Source organism: Carcharodon carcharias, chromosome 1, assembly GCF_017639515.1.
Source record: "Carcharodon carcharias isolate sCarCar2 chromosome 1, sCarCar2.pri, whole genome shotgun sequence".
In the NCBI taxonomy this organism is placed as follows: domain Eukaryota; kingdom Metazoa; phylum Chordata; class Chondrichthyes; order Lamniformes; family Lamnidae; genus Carcharodon; species Carcharodon carcharias.
In genome coordinates this window covers 247,521,012-247,547,443 of record NC_054467.1, presented here as the reverse complement: position 1 = coordinate 247,547,443, position 26,432 = coordinate 247,521,012, and the positions used below count along the sequence as shown (strand labels likewise).

At 43.8% G+C, this 26,432-nt stretch overlaps 1 protein-coding gene across 4 annotated transcripts; it reads left to right on the top strand.

Moving 5' to 3' along the window:
* Nucleotides 1-8,819: 8,819 nt before the first annotated feature.
* Nucleotides 8,820-25,145, top strand: LOC121279987 (apolipoprotein L3-like). Of its 4 annotated transcripts, XM_041191622.1 has the most exons (6): nucleotides 8,821-8,953; nucleotides 9,394-9,476; nucleotides 18,832-18,859; nucleotides 21,196-21,268; nucleotides 22,479-22,765; nucleotides 23,488-25,145. In XM_041191622.1, the coding sequence occupies exon 6, from the start codon at nucleotides 23,509-23,511 to the stop codon at nucleotides 24,238-24,240; it is 732 nt and encodes a 243-aa protein (XP_041047556.1). In that variant the 5' UTR covers nucleotides 8,821-8,953; nucleotides 9,394-9,476; nucleotides 18,832-18,859; nucleotides 21,196-21,268; nucleotides 22,479-22,765; nucleotides 23,488-23,508; the 3' UTR covers nucleotides 24,241-25,145. The 4 variants fall into 4 exon arrangements, with proteins under 4 accessions (XP_041047570.1, XP_041047556.1, XP_041047549.1 ...); XM_041191615.1 differs by lacking the exon at nucleotides 21,196-21,268; XM_041191630.1 differs by lacking the exons at nucleotides 18,832-18,859; nucleotides 21,196-21,268.
* The last annotated feature ends 1,287 nt before the right edge of the window (nucleotides 25,146-26,432 follow it).

Here is a 26,432-nt window from a genome sequence, read left to right as displayed (position 1 = left end):
GGAGGGGGTTGAGGAGTAGGGGATAATGGAGGAGTGGACCAGGGTGTCCCAGAGAGAGCGATCCCTACGGAATGCCGATAGGGGGGGTGAAGGGAAGATGTGTTTGGTGGTGGCATCATGCTGGAGTTGGCTAAAATGGCGGAGGATGATCCTTTGAATGCGGAGGCTGGTGGGGTGATAAGTGAGGACAAGGGGGACCCTATCATGTTTCTGGGAGGGAGGAGAAGGCGTGAGGGCGGATGCGCGGGAGATGGGCCGGACATGGTTGAGGACCCTGTCAACGACCGTGAGTGGAAAACCTCGGTTAAGGAAGAAGGAGAACATGTCAGAGGAACTGTTTTTGAAGGTAGCATCATCGGAACAGATGCGATGGAGGCGAAGGAACTGAGACAATGGGATGGAGTCCTTAGAGGAAGCAGGGTGTGAGGACCTGTAGTCGAGGTAGCTGTGGGAGTCGGTGGGTTTGTAATGGATATTGGTGGACAGTCTATCACCAGAGATTGAGACAGAGAGGTCAAGGAAGGGAAGGGAAGTGTCAGAGATGGACCACGTGAAAATGATGGAGGGGTGGAGATTGGAAGCAAAATTAATAAATTTTTCCAAGTCCTGACGAGAGCATGAAGCAGCACCGAAGTAATCATCGATATACCAGAGAAAGAGTTGTGGAAGGGGGCCAGAGTAGGACTGGAACAAGGAATGTTCCACATACCCCTTAAAGAGACAAGCATAGCTGGGGCCCATGCGGGTACCCATAGCCACACCTCCTATTGTTTTCTTGTCTGCCTTAATGAAGACAGATGGCATATGTAATTGGGAACCAATTAAACTAACTTAGCAACAAGAAGGACCAATTATTAAGTGTGAACAAGCCCAACCCTGATATGAGGTAATGGTCACTTGGGGATTAAAAGCAGAGGTTTGAAGGGATTTCTTTGCTAGCCAAGTACTGAAGACTCCTGAGGCAGAATTCCAATAGAATTTACGTCAAAGAAGGAGTTCTGAGAGAGCTCCGCTTCCACGTAATGATTACCAAATGAAATTTCAAAAGTCATTCTTGTTAAGTTTATCTTTTTCCTTTAATAAACTTTTTTTAAAATGTACTATCCAAAGGGTCCTGCTGTTATCTTGATTGGGTTAAGTCTTGTCCGAACCACAGTGAATTTAGTAAATGGCAAAATTGTGGTGGCCGAAATGAATTAAATTACAGATAACAAGATCAGATACCAAGGAAAAATAACAACATTGGTTATGTTTACTTTAAAATTTACAAATTCACTTTAGATTTCTGTTGGTGAAATGGTGGGATGGAGTGTGACGGGCATGGATTTTATGGAGACTGCAAGGGCAGGAAATGTGGCATACAAGGTGACTTGATGAAGCCGATGGGAAATTTTGATTGAGATGTGGATATAACGGGCAGATCCGTCCCAGATTTGCACCAAGTGCGGTAGTGGGTTGGTAAAATGAGGTTATACCCGCCGTCCGCAATGGAAGCTTTTCACATCGTATCATCTTAAACCTGCTGCATAAATGATACATTTTCGGGAAACATGCCCCTCACATGGCGGGCGGGCGCTCATTCACCCACCACGACATCACCTCGCCGATTCAACATGCCGGACGCCATATTTAAAGTCCATCCGCACGGACAGCCAAAGCAATGTGGTTGGCTCTTAAAATGCCCTCTGAACAAGGGCAGTTAGGGATGGGAAATAAATGCTGGCCTAGCCAGTGACACCCACATCCCATAATTGAATAAAACACCTCTCAGTGCTTCCAGCCCATGATTGCTACACAGAAGACATGGCCCTGAAAGATAAAAAGACAGTAGCCCCCGGTTTAATGACGCATCACTGGAATGCCTGTTGGACGCAGTAGAAGCTCGTTGTGATTTCCTCTACCCCTGCTCTGGTTGCAGGATTGTTAGCGACCTCTCTAATCCGGCTTAGGAGGCAGTGGCAGCAATGGGCAACACCAACGCACTTAAAAAGAGGACAGCCAGCCACTGCTGTAAGAGGGTAAATGATCTCCTCTGTTCCACCAAGGTAATTCACTCTTCTCATCACCCTCAACTCTCACACTCACAAACCCATCATACATCCACAGTGCCCTCACTCACTGCCGGTTGAAGGGACATTCTTTTACACGCACATCTTCACAGTCCTCACCCCATCCATGGGACCACTCACCACCCACACATACCAGGCATACTTATCACCTGAGTTAACGCTTCATCATACAGACTCGAAACATTAACTCTGACTTCCTCACCACAGATGCTGTCAGACATGCTGAGTTTTTCCAGCTAATTTTGTTTCTGTTTCAGATTCCCAGCATCTGCAATATTTTGCTTTTATACTTATCACCTGGTTTAGCAGGCATCCTGCTTACACTCTCTCCATCTCTAGTCATGGCCCACAACAAGAGGGAGAGGTGGCAGACCTGAGGGTCTGAGAGAGGAAGGAATGCCTGAAATCAAGGTCCTCACGGATTTGAAAACAGAGCCAACGAGGATCTAGGCTGTTCCTGTGCTGATGGTGAGGTCGGTAGTGCTCTTCCAAGTGAGGATCCAGCAGTGCAACATCCATCAGACAAGCCTGCTGTGAGTGATGTGTCCTGTTTCACAGGCCACTGCCAAGCACTGATTATCTCCCCTTGCTTTCACAGGTATACCTAGGGATGGGCAATAAATGCTGGCCCAGCCTGCAAAGCCCACACCCCGTGAATGAATTATTTTTAAAAGTTAACAAACTCTCCTGTGATGAATTTAACTCTGTTGAGGTGTTACCCCTCCGATCCGTACGTATCCCATCTTCCCCCGATGCCGATCCTAATGTTTTAAGAAGCTAAGACCCCCTCTCCTGCACCATCTGTCCAGCCACAAATCCATCTGCTGGATCCGACTATTTCTACTGATTTCTACACACCCTAATGCATGGTACTGGACTGACGTGGAGGTGACTACCTTCGGAGGGCTGCTTACAAGTTTCTTTCCTAACTCTCTAAAATCTGTCTCCGGGACCTCATTTCTTTCTACCTGTTCCGTTGTGACCAATATGGACCACGGCTATTGGGTTTTCATCCTCCTGCCTCAGGGTACACAGACACTCAAGCCACTCAGCCTGATCCTTCACCTTGGCACCAGGTAGGCAAAACACTATCCTGGATCCCCCACTGCACCCGCAGAAATTTCTGCCTGTAACTCTAACTACAGAATCCTCATAATTATTATTTTTACAAGCTTTCTCCCACCTCGCTCCCCGCTAAACAACTGAGCCAGCTGTGGTGCCGTGGACTTGGCTCTGACTGCACTATCCCAATGAGCGATCACTCTCGCCAGTATCCAGAACCCTATTCTGGTTGGAGAGTGAGATTCATTCCAGGGACAACTGCAGTACCTGCCTGGTCTTCCTTGCCTGCCTGGTGCTGACCCATTGCCCCTCTGTCCGCAAACCCTTAAGCTGCTTTATGGCTACATCCAGAGATGTGCTATCTATAAAATTTGGCTCCTTTCAGAAACACCACAGTAATATCAGCTCCAGCTCCAAAACCCAGAGCTTCAGATGCTCCAGATGAGGACATTTCCTGCGCAAATAGTTGTCCTGGACAAAAGAGGCATTCTGGTTTTCCCACATAGAACAGGATGTGTATACCACGGGAGTGATATACCCTGCCTTGCCACTATTTATTAGACTATTAATTGACATAACCTAAACAAACATAAGACTTAAAGAAAAAATGGACTCAGTAGCTACTAAGCAATCAGCTGCTTCGCTTGTGCTGAACTCACGTTAATTTATTAGAGGAGAGGAACACATTAAACATTTTGAGTCCTTATGACTCTCCAACAGAAATAAGGAAAAATAGAAGACAGGTGAAATATAAGCTGGTTTGGAGGGGGGGTGGTGGTGGGTGGTGGGACAAGTAGAGCTGGATTCAGGGCCAGTGATAAGTGGAGATTGCCAGAAGATGTCATGGACAAAAGGACAAAGAGGTGTTGAAGGTGATGATATTATCTAAAGGAATGTGCTAATTAAGGGTAGAAAGCAGTACGAGCAAGGTACAGATAGCCCTAGTGGGAGTGGGGTGGGGGGAAGGGATCGAAATAGGCTAGAAGGTAGAGATAAAACAATGGATGGAAATACATTTGAAAATAATGGAAATAAGTGGGAAAAGAAAAATCTACATAAATTATTGGAAAAAGGGGGATCGGAAAGGGAATTACACAGACACTCATGGAGTGTTGGAACTGGTAGGGAAACAATGTTGTCGTCAGTCCTGAAGGAACACAGGGGCTGAGTGACAGAGAGTCATAGTCCCATGACTAAGGCCAAAAGGTCAGATTGAGAGATTAAAGGTAGTCCTGTGACTCCACTGCACCATGCCAACAGAGCTATGCATGGCACACACGTCATGCTCCCACTGTAGGGAGGGGCAAGGCCTGTGTAATCAATGGGGATCTGGCACATCATGGTGAGCAGGGCTCGGTGGTGGTGATGGGGGTGTCTGGTATGTTCCTGCACTGCAGATGGGATGGTAATGGTCAGGGGAGACATCCGCAGCCTACAAATAGGGATAAGCTAATAAAGAGGGAAATGCACAAAGCTCTTGTGGCGGGAGTGGGGGTGTGTCTGTGTAAGTGACCGTGCGCACACCCTCAAGATGGAGAGAGGTGAGTTCCACGTGGGGCATGGGGACAACCACAGTGATGGGTTCAGGGGAGAGAGCAGGAATGTCCACAACAATCACTATGGTCTCCAGGGTCACTGGAGGAGACTGGAGAGTGACGCATCATGGGGTTCCAGGATGATCAGAGGGATGCGAATGGTGACAGGGGGAGGGTTGAAGTTGCTCTGGGAGTAACAATGCAGAACCAACATGCTGAGGCTTGAACGAGTGATGCAGTTTAAAAATGAAACTGGACAAAAACTTTCCATGGGAGAGGTCAAAAACAGTGTGTGAGAAGCCCACACCTGGTCTCAGGCACCCTTGAAGGGGGCACTGTCACACTTGTTAAATTCTTAACACCGAGATGAATGCTGACCTTATAGAACTCATGAACACTTTACTGAGAACTAAGAAACAATAAGTAATAGTGTGCTTTTACGTGAGACAGCAATCGGTAATGGGCTCACATTAGAGGTGGCCTCACTGAACATTCAAAAGTCAGGCATGTGAGAAGTGAAGAGGCATTAAGAGAGCGAAGCTGCCACATCTCTGCAAATTTAATCCAACCCTGCAAAGTGCATTATCCAATTCACATGGGTTACAGGCAAAAAGGCATCCAATCATTCAAAAAGGCTTAATCTCTAATCCAAATCAAGCCTCATGTGAGTGCCTTTCTGAGTGACCATAACCTGGCTGTGCTCGAGCCTCTTCTGTTCGCGATGGGCCTTGAGATGTCAAGTTGTTTGGGTTGCTTCTTAGGCATCTATACCTGAGGTAACACCTCAGCTACAAGGCTGCAACAGGGAAAGGCAGATAGCGCAGACCCAGCACTAGAGCATGACAATGATTTCTGGCTGAGAAAGGGAAGTCTACTATAAATGGTCAATCTAAATTCATCTAATGGATTGACCTGTCCACAGGAAGAAGGAGAATTTAATGCTGCCTTCCTGATGGCAGTGCTCAGGTTGAGGAGGAGAAGAAGGGCCTGTTGCCATCTAGCACAACTCAGAGAAGAGCCCCAGCCTGATGTAAAAGCAAAATACCGTGGCTGCTGAAAATCTGAAACAAAAACAGAAAATGCTGGAAAAACTCAGCAGGTCCAACAGCATCTGTGGAGAGAGAAACAGAGTTAATGTTTTGAATCCGTGTGACTCTTCTTCAGAGCTAAAGAGAAGTGGAAATGTGATTAAATTTATACTGTTTAGGGGGAGTGAAGCAGGTGAAGCTGGATAGAAGGTCAGCAATAGGTGGAGACAAGGAGAGATTGACAACTACCTGCCGCAAACCCAGTCTAGCAGCTATGTCCTTTAGGGCCTGGCCAGCTCGGTCCTTGGTGGTGCTACAAAGCCACCTATAGTGATGGAAACGTAAGTCTTCCCTCCAGAGTAATTCTGTGCCCTTGCCACCATCAGTGCTCCCTCCAAGAGATGTTCAACATGGAGGAGCACTGATTCATCAGTCTAGTGGAGGGAGTGGGGGTGGGGGATTTGGTCAGTACATGATAATCAGAAGGAGATATCCTTGCCCATGTTTAACCTGACGCCATGAGGCTTCATGGTGACCGGAGTCGCTGTTGAGGACTTCGATGTTCTGACTTTGGTGATTGGCAAATTATTGGAAACTATTCTGAGAGGCAGGATAAATTGTGACATGGTAAGGCACACATTGATCACAGGTTGTGATCAAGCTACTGTTAAGGGAAGATTGTGTCTTACTAACTTAATCAAATTTTTTGAGGACGTAACAAGGAGGATTGATGAGGGTAGAGCAATGGATGATGTCTAAATGGATTTCAGTAATTGACAAGGTCCCACATGGCAGACTGGTCAGAAAAGTGAGATTTCATGGGATACAGGGGAAGATGGCAGGTTGGATCCAAAATTGGCTCAGCGACAAGAAACAAAGGGTATTAGTTAATGGATGTTTTTACAAATGGAAACAATTTTCAGTGATGCTCCACAGGATTCAGTGTTGGGGTCCTTGCTGTTTATTGTCTATATTAATGCTTTAGGCTTAAAAGTGGGAGGCTTGTTTGGGAAATTTGTAGATGACACAAAAATTGGCCATGTAGTTGACAGTGAAGAGGATAGGTGTCGACTCCAGAATGATATCAATGGGTTGGTACAGCAAATGGAATTCAATTCTGAAAAGGGCAAGGTTATGCACTTGGGGAGGGCAAACTAAGCAAGGGAATACTCAGTTAATGGGAAGTTATTGAGTGGGGTTGAGGAAGTAAGAGACCTTGCAGTGCGCTTCCACAGGTCCTTTAAGATGTCAGGACAAGTCGACAGAATGGTCAAGAAAGCATATGGAATGCCTTCCTTTATTGGGTATTGAATACAAACGCAAGGGTTGAAAGGTCTAGAGTTGTTTTCCAGTATGACATTGGTGTTAGGCCCCAGCATCTTCTGTTTCTTGGATGTCCGTGATGTGAGCAAGTCCATGACAGTACGTCCCGACTTCTGCACGTCACACTTGTCAAGACGTGTTCTGCACTGGAACAAAAATAAAAATACCTGGAAAAACTCAGCAAGTCTGGCAGCATCTGCGGAGACGAACACAGTTAACATTTCGAGACCGTATGACTCTTCAACAGAACTAAGGAAAAATAGAAGAGAAGTGAAATATAAGCTGGTTTAAGGGAGGGTGGGACAAGTAGAGCTGGATAGAGGGCCAGTGCTAGATAGGTGGAGATAGCCAAAAGATGTCATAGACAAAAGGACAAAGAGGTGTTGATGGCGGTGATATTATCTAAGGAATGTGCTAATAGGTGACATTAAGAGTAGAAAGCAGGACGAGCAAGGTACAGATAGTCCTAGTGGGGGTGGGATAGGGTCAAGCACTTTACAGCCTTACAGCCTGAGCACTTTACAGTCTTCCGGACTGAATATTGAGTTCAACAATTTTAGATCATGAACTCTCTCCTCCATCCCCACCCCCTTTCCGATCCCCCCCTTATTTTTCCAATAATTAATATAGATTTTTCCTTTCCCATCTATTTCCATTATTTTTAAATGTATTTCCATCCATTGTTTTATCTCTACCTTTTAGCCTTTGTAGATTCCTTCACCCACCCCACCCCCACTAGGGCTATCTGTACCTTGCTCATTCTGCTTTCGAGCCTTAATGTCACCTATTAGTACATTCCTTAGATAATATCACCACTGTCAACACTTCTTTGTCCTTTTGTCTATGACATCTTTTTGCAATCTCCACCTATCACTAGCCCTCTATCCAGCTCTACTTGTCCATCCTCCTTAAACCAGCTTATATTTCATCTCTCTTCTATTTTTCCTTAGTTCTGTTCAAAAGTCTCCAAACGTTAACTGTGTTCCTCTCTGCAGATGCTGTCAGACCTGCTGAGTTATTCCAGGTATTTTTTATTTTTGTTTTTGTTTTCGATTTCCAGCATCTGCAGTTTTTTGCTTTTAATTTATTAGGGAGTTGATTGAAATGTTTTATTTATTTGCAGTTTTAATAATTAGTTTAACCATTTAAGCTACGTGTTTAATTCAATACTTCACAGTTTCCAAAGCCTAGTTTAACAATTGAGAGTGGGGTTCCTCAGGGGTCATTGGAATGACCCCTGCTTTCTCTGATATATATTGGTGACCTGGACTTGGGTATACAGGGCAAAATTGGTGAATGACAAAGAATTTGTAAGCAATGTGAACAGTGAGGATGATAGTGCTGGACAGAAGGTCGGTGATAGTTGGGAGCTAAGGAGAGATTCACAAAGATGTCGTGGACACTGTCAGCACCTTCCTTAGCCCTTACTGCTACCATTAACACTCACTTTGTCCTGTGTCCATGACATCTTTGTCAATCTCTCCTTAACCCCCACCTAATGCTGTCCTTCTATCCAGTTTCACCTGCTCCACCCCGCCTTAAACAGTATTAATTTCATTACATTCATTACACTTCAGTTTAGCTCTGAAGGAGAGTCATACAGACTCGAAACATCAGCTCTGTTTCTCTCTCCACAGATGCTGCCAGACCTGCTGAGTTTTTCCAGCATTTTCTGGTTTTGTTTCAGATTTCCAGCATCCACACTATTGTGCTTTACTGTTAAATTGTATCCTGTTTTTCTTGAAGCAACTTCCTGTGTTTGAGGTGTGGACTGAAATTATTATGCATACTTTAAATATAGTTTCAGTTTCACAGTCGCTATAAATATATAAATAGGGCACATTTTCTCCTAGACCTTGACAGAGTGCTTCAGAGCTAGTGCAAACTCTTGGTCAAATGAGTTCACTGTGAATCTGCAATCAGTCTTTCAGAAGAGGTGAGTTATCAGTGGGGAAACAATAGTTTGCAGTTATGGTCTAGTTCTAATAAGCCAAATAATGAAAGAAACCTCATTAGTACTGGAGTGAACATTATATTAACCTACAGAAATTGTTTCTATTTGGTGAGTTGCAGGTAAAGGGATACAAGGAGCAACATTAACCCGGCCGCTTCAATGAAGTGATACTTCGATGCTACGAAGGGTACAGAGGGGTTGGTTTTTACTGTAAAAGTAACAGAGTCTAACAATGGGCCAGATTATCAATGGGAAATCTTGAAGTGTTTATTTTCCAGGTATCCTGCTCGTGTTTACTGCAGGACAACTTTTAAATATTTTTCTCTCAGTTTCGGACCGTTCGACCATTTGTATTCATTATCTCTTTGTTAACCCCGTTGTTTAGATACAACTTGTTGATTTTTACCTTTTTTTCCCCTTAGATCAGAAGAATTTGTTTGCAGTCACATTGTAAAGTTGCAGCAGGACCTTCCCTTTGTCATAACGGAATTGGTGCCAACAATGGGTAATGTCAAATATTTGATAGGTTTTATTTGAATCGGTGGGAACACCACTGTCTGGAATTTCCCTTCCGAGTCACTCACCATCCTGACTTGGAAATACATCGTAAAAGAAATCACCCTCCTTATTTCTGAATGAATCTACATATCTTAGTGACACACATAGCTATTTGTATCTAGGTGAAAGAGTCAAATGTTTTAACATCTCAAAAGCTTCCCTCTCCTTTCTTTGAGACTCTCCGGTCCTGTCACAGAATGAGAACTAACTTTACCCAGAGGTGTAGCGTTACCGTTTACAGAGACACTCTTCTACATTCTACATGTAATAGATAAAGAGTGTCTGTACTGGAAGACTCAGTTAATTTATCATCACTTTTTACTGAACACTAACATGCAAAATCTGTTGTTAATAATCAAGATACCATTTTTATATTCTTCATTTTCATAAAATCATACACATAAGTTGTGAAACTGAAAGCACAATCTTTCCAGTAAATGGGCACATTTCAAATAATAATAATAATTAATTGAGAAAGGAAATTGTCGTAAAAGATTAGAGGTACAAAAAGTAATTAAAAGTGAAAGCTATAGAAAATTGTCTATAAATATTCAACTAAAATTCGCAACCTCTCTTAAGGACATTAACTGCAACAATTCTTTCCACAAGACCAGAAAAATGCCTTATTTAGACATTGATGCAGGATACTGCAAAATATCCTGGCAGCTCAACGTTGCTTGGCTTAGACTGCCTTTACTAAAACAGAATATTGTGGTCCCTGGGTTTGCACGGAAACAGGGTGCACAGGTGTCAGGGTGCACAGGAGACAGGGTGCACAGGTGTCAGGGTGCACAGGAGACAGGGTGCACAGGAGACAGGGTGTGCAGGAGACAGGGTGCGCAGGAGACAGGGTGCACAGGAGTCAGAGTGCGCAGGAGTCAGAGTACGCAAGTGCCGGGCTGCACAGGAGACAGGTTGCGCAGGAGTAGGTAGAAAGACCAAAACTGCACACAATATTCCAGGTGTGGTCTCACCTAGGCCCTGTATAACTGCAATAAGACATCCCTACTTCTGAACTCAAATCCTCTTGCAGTGAAGGCCAACATACCATTTGCCTTCCTAATTGCTTGCTGCACCGGCCTGTTTACTTTCATTGACTGGTGTACAAGGACACCCAGATCCTTTGTACATCCACATTTCCCAATGTATCACCATTTAAATAATTCTCTGCCTTTCTGTTCTTCATACCAAAGTGTATAACTTCACATTTATCCACGTTATACTGCATCTGCCATGTGTTTGTCCACACACACAACTTGTCTAAATCACCCTGAAACCTCCTTGCATCCTCCTCACAACTCACAACCCCACCCAATTTCGCATTGTCAGAAAACTTGGAAATATTGCATTTGGTTTCCTCATTCAAGTCATGTATATATATCGTCAATAGGTGGGGCCCAAGCACTGATCCCTGCAGTAACCCACTGATCACTTCCTGCCACCTGGAAAAAGATCCATTTATTCTCTCTCTCTGTTTCCAGTCTGTCAACCAATTCTCAATCCATGCCAGTATATTACCCCCAATCCCATGTGCTTTAATTTTGCCCACTAGCCTCTTACGTGGGACCTTCTTGAAATCCAAGTACAATACATCCACTGGTTCTCCCTTATCTATTCTAGTAGTTACACCGTGAAAAATCTCCAGTAGATTAGTTAAGCATGATTTTCCTTTCATAAACCCATGCTGACTTTGTCTAATCCTGTTAATGCTTTCCTAGTGTTCTGTTGCCACATCTTTTATAATAGACACTAGCATTTTCCCCACTACTGATGTTAGGCTAACTGGCCTGTAATTCTCTGTTTTGTTCTCTCCCTCCTTTTTTAAATAATGGGGTTCCATTTGCTGCTCTCCAACCAGTAGGAACTGCTCCAGAGATTATAACATTTGGAAGATGACCACCACTACATCCAATATTGCCGGGGCCACTTCCTTTAGTATCCTGGGATGTAGATTATCAGGCCCTGGGGATTTTTCAGCCTTTAATCCCATTAATTTCTCTATTTTTTACTGATACTGATTTTCTTCAATTCCTCCCTCTCACTAGACCCTTGGTTCCCTGACATTTCAGAAAATGCTGGAAAAACTCAGGAGGTTTGGCAGCAGCTATTTGTGTGCTTGTATCAATTGCAGCTGTGTTGTCCTTGTGAATAATGGTTGTCGGATCTCTCAAGTACATTTAGTACCAGAGTATATAGAGTACCAGTGGTACTCTACGGTTTCCCTATAGTCCACAATGGATCCGGTGGCTCTCTACGGTTTCCCTATATCCCACACTGACTCCACTGGCTCTCTACAGTTTCCCTATATCCCACACGGACTCCAGCAGCTCTCTGCGTTTTCCTACATCCCACAATGTATCCAGTGGCTCTCTACGGTTTCCCTATAGCCCACACTGACTCCAGTGGCTCTCTACGGTTTCCCTATTGCCCACAATGAATCGAGCATTACAGCCATCCTATAATGTATCTTTGAATAAACTGAACCTACATATAGTTGACCAGACCTCATGTGAGATTGCTGAGTTTATGTAAAGCAGACATAGAAACGCAACATGATGGCAGCGATGTGAATTTGGAAACCTCAGAGGAAGCTGCAGACAAGATTTGGTGCAATATGGAGGCTGTATGTCCCTTGAAACCACAGGAGGCAGAGTCTCTCCACAGGCGGTGCTTATCTGAACGATGAGTACTTGATTTGTGGAATAGCCAATCTGTGGGTAATGGGTGCATCAAGTCAGTTTTGATCAGGCATTAAAAGCTACAGGATGATTGAGAGGTCCTCGGGTGCCATTCCCACGCAAAAGACATAAGCTTGCGAAGCGGGTAAAAGCCTGAACTGCACCTACAAAACAAAAGAGAATATAAAGAACACAGCAGCTACATTGGTGAGTCTCTGCACGGAGTAGTGAGCTTACAAACCCCCTACACACCTGGAGTACCCATAAAAGACAGGGAGCATCAAAAGCTGACCACCAAATTCCTCAGCATGAATCGGAAGGCCACAGGCGTCCCATCAGAAGTTAGGATTTTCAATCAACGGATGGAAATATGCCTCTTAGATTTATCTGTCCCAGAGCCGGATAAACAAGTGATGAAAATAAAAATCGCCATTGGAAACGAGGGGTTGTATAGAGGAGGATCAGAAGGAGCCTGTTAATCTATGCAACATGCTGGAGAATCAGTTTCATGTAAATGTGAACTTCAGGGCTCATTGTTTTGAGCTGATGGCTTACAGACAACAGCCATAAACCTCAATGGATGAGTTCGTCAGCAGATGCTCTGATAAGGGCAAGGACCATGATTTTTTGGAAGGATATGAAGAATATGTATCTGTATCAATGATACCACCCACAAGAACCAAACAAACTGTGTACAATAGGCCACCCATTCATTGCATAGGAACATTGACATTGAAAAGCAACTACGGCAAATCCTTAAACAAATATTTTACCTGGAGGATACGAGTGGACCAGCAGCAGCAGGGTTATCGGCATGTACAAAACATGAGATCACCTCTACCGATCGCAGCAGAAGATGCCAAGAATAATTGCGTGAGTCAGTCCACGACCTACAACAGATGTACCCAGATAGATGCAACACTATAGGAAACTTCAGAGTTGATGCTGTACTACACTTCAGAGAAGATGCAAATACAGGACAAGCTAAAGAGCGAGTTGGATGACAGAATACATAAGGGCATTATCTGTTGTGTGCATCAGCACACTGACTAGTGCAGTTCCATCATGTGCAAACTGAAAAAAAATGGCACAATCTGGGTAAGCTTAGGCCCATGATGTCTAAATCTTGTTCCAAAGAGTTGTCCACATGAGATTCCAACAGTATAAGATAAATAAAACATGTACTAGGGGTGAAAAATTGAGGGGGACTACTAATGCAAGTATAGCATTTTGTAGCCTTAAACGCGGGTTGAGTTATATGTTCAGTAAATGCAAAAGCATGATTTACTGTACCCAAAAAATGGGGTCGACTTATATGCCCGGACATCTTATATGCCATGATTTACGCTAACTGGAGGATGGAGGCTCCTCAGATATCCCCATCCTCAATGATGGGGGAGCCCAGCATATCATTGCAAAAGACAAAGCTGAAGCATTTTCAACCATCTTCAGGCAGAAGTGCCGAGTGGATGATCCACCTTGGGGCTCTCGTGATGTCCCCAGCATCACAGGTGCCAGTCTGCAGCCAATTTGCTACATTCCATATGATATCAAAAAATGGTTGAAGGCACTGGATACTGGAAAGGCTATGGGCCCTGACAACACTTTGGTAGAAGTACTGAAGACTTGTGCTCTAGAACTAGCTGCACCCCCTAGCCAAGCTTTTCCAGTACAGCTACAACACTGGCATCTACCCGACCATCCGGAAAATTGACCAGGTATGACCTGTGCAAAAGAAAACCTGGACAATCCAATCAGTTCAGTTACTGCCCCCCTCAGTCTACCCTCAATTGTCAGCAAAGTGATGGAAGGCATCATCAACAAAGGTATCAAGCAGCACTTACAAAGTAATAACCTGCTCACTAATGCTCAGTGTGGGTTCTGCCAGGGCCATTCAGCTCCTGAATGTCCTTGGTCTAAAGAAAGTCAAAAGAGCTGAACTCAAGAGGTGAGGTGAGGGTGACTGCCCTCAACATCGAGGCAGCATTTGACCAATTGTGGCATCAAGGAGCACTAGCAAAATTGAAGTTCATGAGTATTGAGGGAAAATTCTACACTGGTTGGAATCACAGCTAGTACAAAGTGAATTAGTTGTGGTTGTTGGAGGCTAATCATCTCAGCCCCGGGGGCGAGCTCTGCTGGAGTTCCTCAGGGTAGCAACCTAGGAACAACCATCTTCAGCTGCTCCATCAATGACCTTCCTCTATCATAAGGTCAGAAGTGAGGTAGTTTGCTGATGATTGCACTGTCCATGGTTCAGTAACATTGTGACTTCTGAAATATTGAAGCAGTTCATGTCTATTTGCAGAAAGATCTGGACAACGTTCAGACTCGGGCTGATAAGTAGCAAGCAACATTTACAGCATTAATCAGAAACTGAACTGGACCAGCCATATAAAGACTATTTGAGCTGGGAATTCTGCAATGACTAACTCACCTCCTGACTCACCAAAGTCTGTGCACCATCTACAAGACCCAAGTCAGGAGTGTGATGGAAAGTAAAAGCTGTTTTTCTTGCTAATCAGCTCTGGTGGGTAAATTCACTCACTGCCCTGTTTAACGGGTGCAATTGGTAGGATTTAGCTTGAAGGATATGGCCTTGGCATGGCTTTGGCCACTCACTTGAAGTCTTGTAGCACTGCATCCGGATCCTTGGCACTACGCTTGTGACAGTTTCCACATGACTGGGGCCTCCCACTGCCTGCTAAACACTTGCTTGAGGTGGCCTCCTGGCCCACTGAAGGAGCAGAAACTCTATCCTCCACTCCACCTCTTCCACCAGAACAGCATTTTAAATTGTGGAGGTTCTCTCTTGCCTGATGCACCATTTTGAGTCTTTCCTGCATGTGGTGCTAGCCTTGCATGAACTTTAGTCTCCTGCTAAGATGTGCAAACACTCAGCATTTCGCTCTGAGCTGCACAATATGGGCAGGCAGCTCCAAGCTTGAGGTCTGAGGGAGATGGTTGCAAGCTGCTAGAAAATGTTGACCGTTTACCCATAAAAACCTATAATTAGGCATTATCCTAGCTAAGCTTAAATCTATATTAAGTAGAACAAATATGACATTTGATTGAAACATACAAGATCCTGAGGGGTCTTGAAAGGATGGATGCGGAGAGGATGTTTTCTCTTTTGGGAGAATCTAAAACTAGGGACCAGTTAAGACAGAGGTGAGGAGAATTTTTTTCTCTGAGGGTCGCGAGCCTTTGGAATTCTCTTCCACAGTAGGCAGTGGAAGCAGAGTCTTTGAATGCTTTTAAGGCAGAGGCAGATAGATTCTTGACAAGCAAGGGGTAAAAGGTTATCGGGGGTAGGCAGGAATGTGGAGTTGAAGTTACAATCAGATCAGCCATGATCTTATTGAACGGTGGAGCAGGTTCGAGGGGCCGAATGGCCTACTCATGCTCCGAATTCGTCTGTAAACATTTTTACCCACTTTTTTTTTTGGCAGAATTCTGTTGAAAATTTGCTTCAACCTTTCCTCCACTCAAATTTTATTCACATTTTATTTGTAATTGGAAAGGAAGTTGTCGTCTTTTTGGTAAAGAATTCAGTATTTTCGGTGTTGCCTGAAAAGTGCTTCATACGTTTAATATTGGGGTTTCAGTTTCAGTAAATGTAGGGTGCATCGATGCTGCTGCAAACTTGTGTTCAAGGGCTGGTCACTGTGAATTCCCTAATCCTTGTCTCAGAACAGCCTTAAACAGGTACAAGGAGATCTAATGTGTGACCTTTCCAGTGGGACAGGTTTTGGGTGGGAAACAGAATCACAGAATCTCACAGTGCAGACGAGGCCCTTGGGCCCATCAAGTCTGCACTAACGTGAGAAACACCTGTCCTACCTACCTAATCCCATTTACCAGCACTTGGCCCATAGCCTTGAATGTTATGATGTGCCAAGTGCTCATCCAGGTACTTTTTAAAGGATGTGAAGCAACCCGCCTCCACCACCCTCCCAGGCAGCGCATTCCAGACCATCACCACCCTCTGGGTAAAAATGTTTTTCCTCACATCCCCCCTAAACCTTCTGCCCCTCACCTTGAACTTATGCCCCCTTGTGACTGACCCTTCAACTAAGGGGAACAGGTGCTCCCTATCCACCCTGTCCATGCCCCTCATAATCTTGTACACCTCGATCAGGTCACCCCTCAGTCTTCTCTACTCCAACGAAAACAACCTAAGTCTATCCAACCTCTCTTCATAACTTAAATGTTTCATCCCAGGCAACATCCTGGTGAATCTCCTCTGCACCCCCTCCTGTACAATCACATTCTTCCTATAATGTGGTGACCAGAACTGCACTCAGTACTCCAGCTGTGGCCTCACCAAGGTTCTATAAAACACCAACAAGCATGTGTCCCATATGCCTTTTTCACCACCCCAGTAACATGCCCCTCTGCCTTCAGAGATCTATGGACACAGACGCCAAGGTCCCTTTGTTCCTCAGAACTTCCTAGTGTCATGCCGTTCATTGAATACCTCCTTGTCAAATTACTCTTTCCAAAATATATCACCTCACACTTTTCAGGGTTAAATTCCAACTGCCATTATCTGCTCATTTTACCATCCCGTCTATAACTTCCTGTGGCACAAGACACTCAATCTCACTATTAACCAGCCGGCCAATCTTTATGTCATCCGCAAGCTTACGAATCCTACCCCCCACATAGTCTTCTATGTCGTTTATATAAATGACAAATAATAGGGGACTGAGCACAGATCCCTGTGGTATGCCACTGGACACTGGCTTCCAGTCACTAAAGCATCCTTCTGTCATCACCCTCTGCCTCCTACATCTAAGACAATTTTGAATCCACCTTGTCAAATTACCCTGTATCCCATGTGCATATGCCTTCTTTATAAGTCTCCCATGTGGGACCTTGTCAAAGGCTTTGCTGAAATCCTAATAAACTACATCAACTACACTACCCTCATCTACACACCTGGTCACTTCCTCAAAAGATTCAATCAATGTGTTAGGCATGACCTCCCTCTGACAAAGCCATGCTGACTATCCCTGATCAAACCTTGCCTCTCCAAGTGGAGATAGATACTCTCCTTCAGAACTTTCTCCAATTGTGTCCCTCCCACTGACGTGCGACTCACCGGCCTGTAGTTCTCTGGCTTCTCTCTACAACCCTTCTTCAATAGCGAAACCACATTAGCTGTTCTCCAGACCTCTGGCACCTCCCCTGTGGCGAGAGAGGAATTAAAAATTTGGGTCAGAGCCCCTGTGATCTCCTCCCTTGCCTCCCTCAGCAGTCTGGAAGGGTTTCCCAGATGACTGGCTGCCTTTACTACAAGACAGCTTTTAAAACACTTTTCTCTTCTTTTCCCACCTGACAACCAACTTGATTCACTATTTCTATATTAATTGTGTTGTTTATACGCATCTTTTAGGTTTTTACCATTAATCCTTAAATAAAAGAATTTGAGGTCATTGTGCAAATTACAGCGGAACTATTTTTTTGCCAAACAGGAAATAAAACCTGATAATGGTGTGAATGTAAAATAGTTTATGGCTTTTATTTCAATTGATGAGGGAGTAAAATTTTCCTTCTTGTAGTCTTTTTCATTCCTGAAATATGAAATATCCTTGATATCTGGCTTGGGATGAGTTGGTTAATCAGCGATTCTGGGAAACCCTTCAATTGGATAATGCTTCCTCATGATCATTTCAATATGTAAATGTCAGATCACCACACAGCTCATATAAACACAGCCCGTTGCACACCTCAGGGCAACAGTTCATTTTCAATTAAATGGTAAAATGGAGCAAAACATAACAGAACCAATGGAAATTTAAACTAAAAGAGATGTGTGCTATGATGATCGAAACATAATCTTTAAGAATATGGGTCTGGCCAGTCAATAGGCATGCAAGACTAATGGAATGATAAGCTGTGAGAGAGGGAGAAGCAATATTAAAGAAGTGAGTGTAAGCCTAATGGAACCATGGTTGGTGAAAGTGGATACGACCATTAGTAAAGTCCTCGCTCACCTGAGTCCAGGGACCCAGCAACAAACCCTGGTGAAGTACTTGGAGCACTGCAGACAGCAGCCACCGCTCCGAGTGGTGTTACTGGCAATGGAGAGCTGCCACCCTCTGATTCGCCAGTTACCCTTGGGAGTGGCGGGATTTTGGACACCATGGTCCCAAATCTCAGGGAAAGACCAATGCTGGCCAGTTAAGTGTCTGACTGACATTTAATTTTGCTGCACAACCCCCATTGAAGCAGCTGGAGAACCAGTGAGTGGGACTCACTTTGTGAACATTAAATCCAGCCCTTATCTACACAGAGATTGGTTAGAATGTGGAACTCCCTGCTAGAAGGTGTAGTTGAGGTGAATAATATAGATGTATTTAAGGGAAAGCTAGATAAACACATAAGGGTTGATAAGGTTATATGACTTTGAGTGGAAGGAGACTGGTGTAGAATTAATTGCAATGTAGACCAGTAAATTCTGTGCAATTCTTAGTAAAATAGCCAACACACTGACACTCTTGCTCTCATACTGTGATGCAGGAAAACCTATGTCTGGTAAAATTCATATGCATATTTATATGTATCCACCATTAATATATTCATATTAATAATTTTTTTGTTTAATTCATTTAACAGATAATGATTCAGACACAGTGAAGTTCAGGTATGCACACATTTATGTAGCAGACATGTGAATGAATTGTTCTAAATTAGGAATGAATTATTCTTCTTTGCTTCATCAAAAACTGTAATATGTAACAGTTACAGTATAGAAACAGGTCATTCAACCCTGTCAGCTTTTACCCTCAATGTAATCAAACTGTTCCCATCACATTGACCGATCTTTTCCCCATTTTATACCACACCATGTTTCATCCTTTCCATATCTTTAATTTTCAGAGAAGGGCTGTTGAATTTATTCCCACCCCCATAGCCTTTTAAACAGCATGTGTTCCTTCTCTCATGAGGATATATTGGAGTGTAGAGCAGGAAGGATCACCTCCCTGTTCACCAACTGGTGAAACTGTGATGTTAAGTCAGATGAAGCCAGTCTTTATTTGGAATAGATTTATTCACAGAGTGAGACATTACAGGTATAAATATCTCCTGTCCCCACAGTGCCCCTGTGTCAGTAAGTGTCTCTTTACGTGTGGTCCTGTAACCATCCAATCAATGCCCTCCATTTAACCTCAATTGCTCTGATTAACAGCCGATGTTACCATGAACAATTCTGAAATTATAGAAGGCCAGCAAGCCAAAACCCAGGAGCCAGCGTGCCTTCCGCTTAAGGACAATTAAGAAATGCTTTAGCTATTTAACAAATTACTTGACTGAGATTTAACACAATCTATCCAATTGAATGGTAGCTGCAGGGATGCACAGGCAGGTGGGAATCACGACAGGGTGCCTCACAGTGAGGCAGGTAGGTTAAAAGCAAGCACAGGAGAGGAGAACACTGAGGATTAGGAGGTTGCAGGAGAGGTCTGTGTGCTCCATTGTTTAAATATATGTCAGCTTGGCTGTCGAGAATGTAAGGGGATAATCTGTGAGGGACTTGGAAGAAGGGCTTGAACCAGGAAAGACAATTTCAGGACAGCCTGCAACAACAGAAGAACGGAAGAATCACTCTGGTGGTGGCTTCTCCAGTGAGGTAGAGAGACATGGTCATCAGCAACCAGCACACCAGCAACATGAGCATCACAATGATGCTGAAGGCCCTGAGACCAGTGAAGGGAGTGTGGACAGGTACTCTCCAGGAGAAGACACTATCCTAAGGAAAGAGTTTATAGGACCTTCAGATGAATGAATGCCAGAGTTGTAGTATACTCTGTCTATACAGGGAACTAGTAACATCAATATGCAATGATTGATGGGGAGATAGGAATTAGGTTCATAGGCTTAGGTAGTTTAGGTTCATGCCATTTCAGCTGCATGTTTGAAGGTAATGGTGACCCTCAATGTCTAAGCATTAGGATCCTTTCAGGAATCAGAAAGTGATCTGTCTGTCATTTCACAATCAGCAACCCACCTTTGTACTGACATTGTAATGAGGGTTGAAACCTTCATTCATTTCACTACTGATGAGAGCCATCCTGACAGTGAGAGGCTTTGGGCCAATGGCAGGCTTTCTTAGGACACATGGGGCCATCAATTGTTCAACTGCAGCTATTGGGGCAGCCACGAGCCAGCCAGGGGCTTCTGTCAGTCAGGAAAGTTTTCACACTCTAAACGCGCAGATTGTCTGTGATCATTGTTAGTACATCCTGTAACTGTCTGTGCGGTCCCCTGGGAGTAGTCATGATCCCTATATCCTCAAACATTGCCATGCAACACAGCTCTTCTCATCTCTTTTCAACTAAATGGCTAATTTATTGGTGACGAATGATACCCATTAAACATGTAGCTTGTAGCACCCATCAGGCATGAATGGTCTCAGGCTAAAGAGAGTTCCAATCTCAGGCATGCTTCCACCAGAACAACCATAGCATGAAATATAGTTCTGCTCAAGCTGCAGTTTCATTCACATGGAGTGAATCATATTGGCTAAAGAGTGGCACCTGTGAAGCTCAAGGCCTCTGGAGGAGGCCGAGATGGATCATCCACTCGGCATTTCAGGCTGAAGATTGTAGCAAATGCTACAGCCTTATCTTTTGCACTGATGTGCTGGGCTCCTCCATCATTGAGGATGGGGATATTTGTGGAGCCTCCTCCTGCAGTGAGTTGTTTATTTGTCCACCACCATTCACGACTGGATGTGGCAGGACTGCAGAGTTTAGATCTGATCCTTTGGTTGTGGGATTGCTTAGCTCTGTCCATCACTTGCTGCTTATGCTGTTTGGCACACAAGTAGTCCTGTGTTGTAGCTTCACCAGGTTGACACCTCAAGTTCTGTCGAAGGGTCATGAGGGCTCGAAACGTCAACTCTGTTCTTCTCCACCGATGCTGCCAGACCTGCTGAGTTTTTCCAGGTAATTCTGTTTTTGTTTTCCTCATTTTTAGGTATGCCTGATGCTGCTCCTGGCATGCCCTCCTGCATTCTTCATTGAACCAGGGTTGACCCACCGATTTTATGGTAATTGTAGAGCGGGGGATATGCCGGGACATGAGGTTACAGATTGTGGTTGAGTACAATTCTGCTGCTGATGATCGCCTCATGGTTGGCCAGCCTTATGTTGCTAGATCTGTTGAAAGTCTATCCCATTTAGCTTGGTGGTAGTGCCACACAACATGATGGAGGGTATCCTCAATGTGAAGATGGGACTTTGCCTCCACAAGGACTGTGTGGTGGTCACCTCTACCGATGCTGTCATGGACAGATGCATGTCCAGCAGACAGTTTGGTGAGGTTGACATCAAGTATGTTTTTCCCTCTTGTTGGTTCCCTCACCGCCTGACACAGACTCAGTCTACCAGCTATGTCATTTAGGACTCGGCCAGCTCGGCCAGTAGTGGTGCCACCGAGCCATTCTTGGTGATGGACATTGAAGTCCCCCACCCAGAGTACATTCTGCGCCCTTGCCAGCAGTGTCCAACATAGAGGAGCACTGATTGATCAGCTGAATGCTGGGTGGTGGTGGGGTGGGTGGGCAGTATGTGGCGAACAGCAGGAGGTTTCTTTGCCCATATTTGAGCTGATGCCATGGGACTTCATGGGGCTCAGAGTCAATGTTGAGGACTCCTAGGGCAACTTCCTCCCACCTGGGATAGTGATAGTTGTACCTGGAACATTATCTGTAACATATGATTCTGTGAGTATGTCTATGTTAGGTTTGACTAGCCTGTGATGCTGAGTTTGCCAGCTAGGTCAATGCTGCTCCATCCATTTCATTCCTTTTGGTAGTTTGATACATCTGAGTGGCTTGCTAGGCTATTTAAGAGTCAACCACATTGCTGTGGGTCTGGAGTCACACATAAGTCAGACCAGATAAGGTAGACTTCCTTCTCTAAAGACTAAAGTGAACCAGATTGACAATGGTTTCATGGTCATCATTGGACTTTTAATTCCAGATTTTTATTGAATTCAAATTCTACCATCTACCATGTTGGGATTTGTACCCAGGTCCCCAGAGCATTACCCTGGGGTTCTGGATTACTAGTCCAGTGACAATATAACAATGCCGCCACCTCCCCAGTGTGAATCTGACTCTTTAGGAAATGGTCTTTCCTGTTTTACCCTGCTGTTTCTCACTAATAGTTTACCCTGAGAAGAGTTATAATAATCCCTTCTTGTTTACCCAAGGAATCAAACCGCAACCACACTAACTTTAGCTTTTCCACTCACAGGCCTGTACTCTGGCACTGATCCTCAAACCAGCCCACCGGCTTTCCGTCTCCAATACTGACCGCCCTCTCTAATTGGTGTAAATGAGCTTGTTCACCAGTCCTTTGCTATCAACGTTCACTTTTGTACCGGTGACTGACATTGCGAAGATCCTGCTGACTACGCCAATTGTTGTGGTAAAAATGACCGCTCTCAAGTTTGTGAGTTTCATGTAAGCAAAGATTTTACTTCAGGCACTTCCAAGGGAGAGAACCTTAGCCAGCCAAGAAATCTGTCTCCATGATACAAGGTTTGTCGCACATATTTTTAATTCTTGATCCCCTGTTTCCCTGTCCAGCCTTGGGCCCTCACAATTCCCATGGTGACTTGACCATCTTTCTGGCCTCCAGTTCACCTTATCTTCTTTTCTGGTTCAGCAATGAATATCTGTGAAAGGTCTTGTTGTCACAACTGCTGAGCTAGCCACCTCTGGAACTGTCCTTGGCCAAGGATCCCATTGCTATGACCAAACAGTTGGTAGAGCTGAGTTACTTAAAAATTCCAGAGGGAAACTTTAAACAACTGTCATAACCTATAATTTTAATTGTTATGTTTGGGGTGTGATTCTAAATTCAGGAATCAGACCACCAGTTCTCGAGGTTTTACTTTAAACTAAATTAAACATTTTATTAATTTACACAGGTTAAAATATATATACACATGGCTACAAATTACTACTATCATAACTTTTCACAAATTCTCAAACTAATCTCCATTAAGGCAACAGCAACCCAGAGACTTAACCAGGCACCAGGCAAAGCATTTTCACCTTACAAATTCAATACATTATATACATTAATAGCTTCATGACACCATCATGCCCAGAAGGAGTCACTATAATTTACTATATTGTCTATTCTAAAGCTTTTGATACATGTCTTAACATTAACAAATATAAAATCATTTCAGTTATCCCACTTCATCAGTGTTTGTGGTGTCTCAAAATAACTTAGAAAAATATTGTGTTTTCAGTGTTACAGGAGAAAGAAGACCATGGAGAATGTTAAGCAGCATCTCATCAAATTCGGTGTTTATAAAGAGAAGGTTACAGGATACATCATGAATCTACGAAGGATTGCAGATGGTATTGACAGTTTTCACAAAGATGCCACCATTGCAAATGTCACAGGGTCATCTGTAGGTATTGTAGGAGGAGCTCTGAGCATCGCTGGATTAATTGCTGCTCCTTTCTCAGCAGGAGCCTCATTAATCCTCACTGGGGTGGGTTGTGGTGTTGGCGTAGTTTCTGGAGCCACTAACGTTGCAGCCAGTGTTTCTGATACTGTTAAACAAAAAAATAACCTGGAGACAGTAAAGAGCATTATGGAAGAATATCAAAAAGAGAACAAAATTATGTCAGACAGTTTAAACAATGTTCGCCAGGCAATTGAATCATGGATTAAAGGTGGTGAGAAAGACATACCACAAAATATTTTTGTCGGTACGTCTGCGGCTGTCATGAAAAGCTTGAGTACTGTTAGTCTGGTGTCCTCAGTAGTGACCAAAAGCAGTTTAAGAGCACTCAAAGCTGCTTCAGGAGTTCTGGCAGGGCTCCTCGTGGTGTGGGATTTCTATTCTATGGTGTCAGATGCAAAGGATCTTTACAAAGGAAGCAAGACTGAAATTGCCAAAAACATACATGAAGCAGCTAAAACTATAGAGGAGGAACTGAATGAATATGAAAAAGTTGACAGTGAGCTGAAGAAAACTTTCACATTTCAATAATGGCTGAGAGGTGGAATCTGTCAATATTCGAAACAACTCTCCCTAAATTATTAGAAACATTTCACATTCCTTGTGGATGTAAGTAATCATCAGATTTTAGTTTAACTTGACCATTTTTAGACCACTCTCATTTTGTATCCACTGTAACAAATTGGCAAGGCCAAGGAAGCCATTTTGATTCTAACATAGGGCTAAAGAAGACATTTTGAATTCTGCATTCTGTACAAACAACTGTATTAATCAAAACTACTCTATTAAGATAGTCACCAGTCAGAAATAATGATTGAGCAAGTAGTGAGCCTTAATTGAGTTACAATTAATGATCTAGTGATGAATCAATAAATATATTAGAAAGACTGGGTTTAACTTGAAACTTTTCGCTGCAAGCTTGTTACAGTCGCTTAATAATTGTAAGTCTCTGTACAGTCTATGAAGGAATATTTGTTCAGATACGATGTGTTAAGGTCGAAAAGTGTACCATGGCCTTAGAAGGAATTGGGTTTTAAGTAACATTAATTGAAGTTTATGAATGCAAGTTGTACAAAATCAGATAGAAATTTTGAAGCAGTCCTATTGTTTTCTTGTCTGCCTTAATGAAGACAGATGGCATATGTAATTGGAAACCAATTAAACCAACTTTGCAACAAGAAGGACCAATTATTAAGTGTGAACAAGCCCAACTCTGATATGAGGTAATGATCACTTGGGGATTAAAAGCAGAGGTTTGAAGAGATTTCTTTGCTAGCCAAGTACTGAAGACTCCTGAGGCAGAATTCCAATAGAATTTACGTCAAAGAAGGAATTCTGAGAGCGCTCCGCTTCCACGGAATGATTACCAAATGAAGTTTCAAAAGTCATTCTTGTTAAGTTTATCTTTTTCCTTTAATAAACTTTTTTAAAATTTACTATCCAAAGGATTAAGTCTTGATTGGGTTAAGTCTTGTCCGAACCACAGCCAATTTATTAAATGGCAAAATGGTGGTGGCCGAAATCAATTAAATTACAGATAACAAGATCAGATACCAAGGAAAAATAACAACATTGGTTATGTTTACTTTAAAATTTACAGATTCACTTTAGATTTCTGTTGGTGAAATGGTGGGATGGAGTGTGACGGGCATGGATTTTATGGAGACTGCAAGGGCAGGAAATGTGGCATACAAGGTGACTTGATGAAGCCGATGGGAAATTTTGATTGAGATGTGGATATAACGGGCAGATCCGTCCCAGATTTGCACCAAGTGCGGTAGTGGGTTGGTAAAATGAGGTTATACCCGCCGTCCGCAATGGAAGCTTTTCACACCGTATCATCTTAAACCTGCTGCATAAATGATAAATTTTCGGGAAACATGCCCCTCACATGGCGGGCGGGCGCTCATTCACCCACCACGACATCACCTCGCCGATTCAACACGCCGGACGCCATATTTAAAGTCCATCCACACGGACAGCCAAAGCAATGTGGTTGGCTCTTAAAATGCCCTCTGAACAAGGGCAGTTAGGGATGGGAAATAAATGCTGGCCTAGCCAGTGACACCCACATCCCATAATTGAATAAAATACCTCTCAGTGCTTCCAGCCCATGATTGCTGCACAGAAGACATGGCCCTGAAAGATAAAAAGACAGTAGCCCCCGGTTTAATGACGCATCACTGGAATGCCTGTTGGACGCAGTAGGAGCTCGTTGTGATTTCCTCTACCCCTGCTCTGGTTGCAGGATTGTTAGCAACCTCTCTAATCCGGCTTAGGAGGCAGTGGCAGCAATGGGCAGCACCAACGCCCTTAAAAAGAGGACAGCCAGCCACTGCTGTAAGAGGGTAAATGATCTCCTCTGTTCCACCAAGGTAATTCACTCTTCTCATCACCCTCAACTCTCACACTCACAAACCCATCATACATCCACAGTGCCCTCACTCACTGCCGGTTGAAGGGACATTCTTTTACACGCACACCTTCACTGTCCTCACCCCATCCATGGGACCACTCACCACCCACACATACCAGGCATACTTATCACCTGAGTCAACGCTTCATCATACGGACTCGAAAAATTAACTCTGTCTTCCTCGCCACAGATGCTGTCAGACATGCTGAGTTTTTCCAGCTATTTTTGTTTTTGTTTCAGATTCCCAGCATCTGCAGTATTTTGCTTTTATACTTATCACCTGGTTTAGCAGGCATCCTGCTTACAC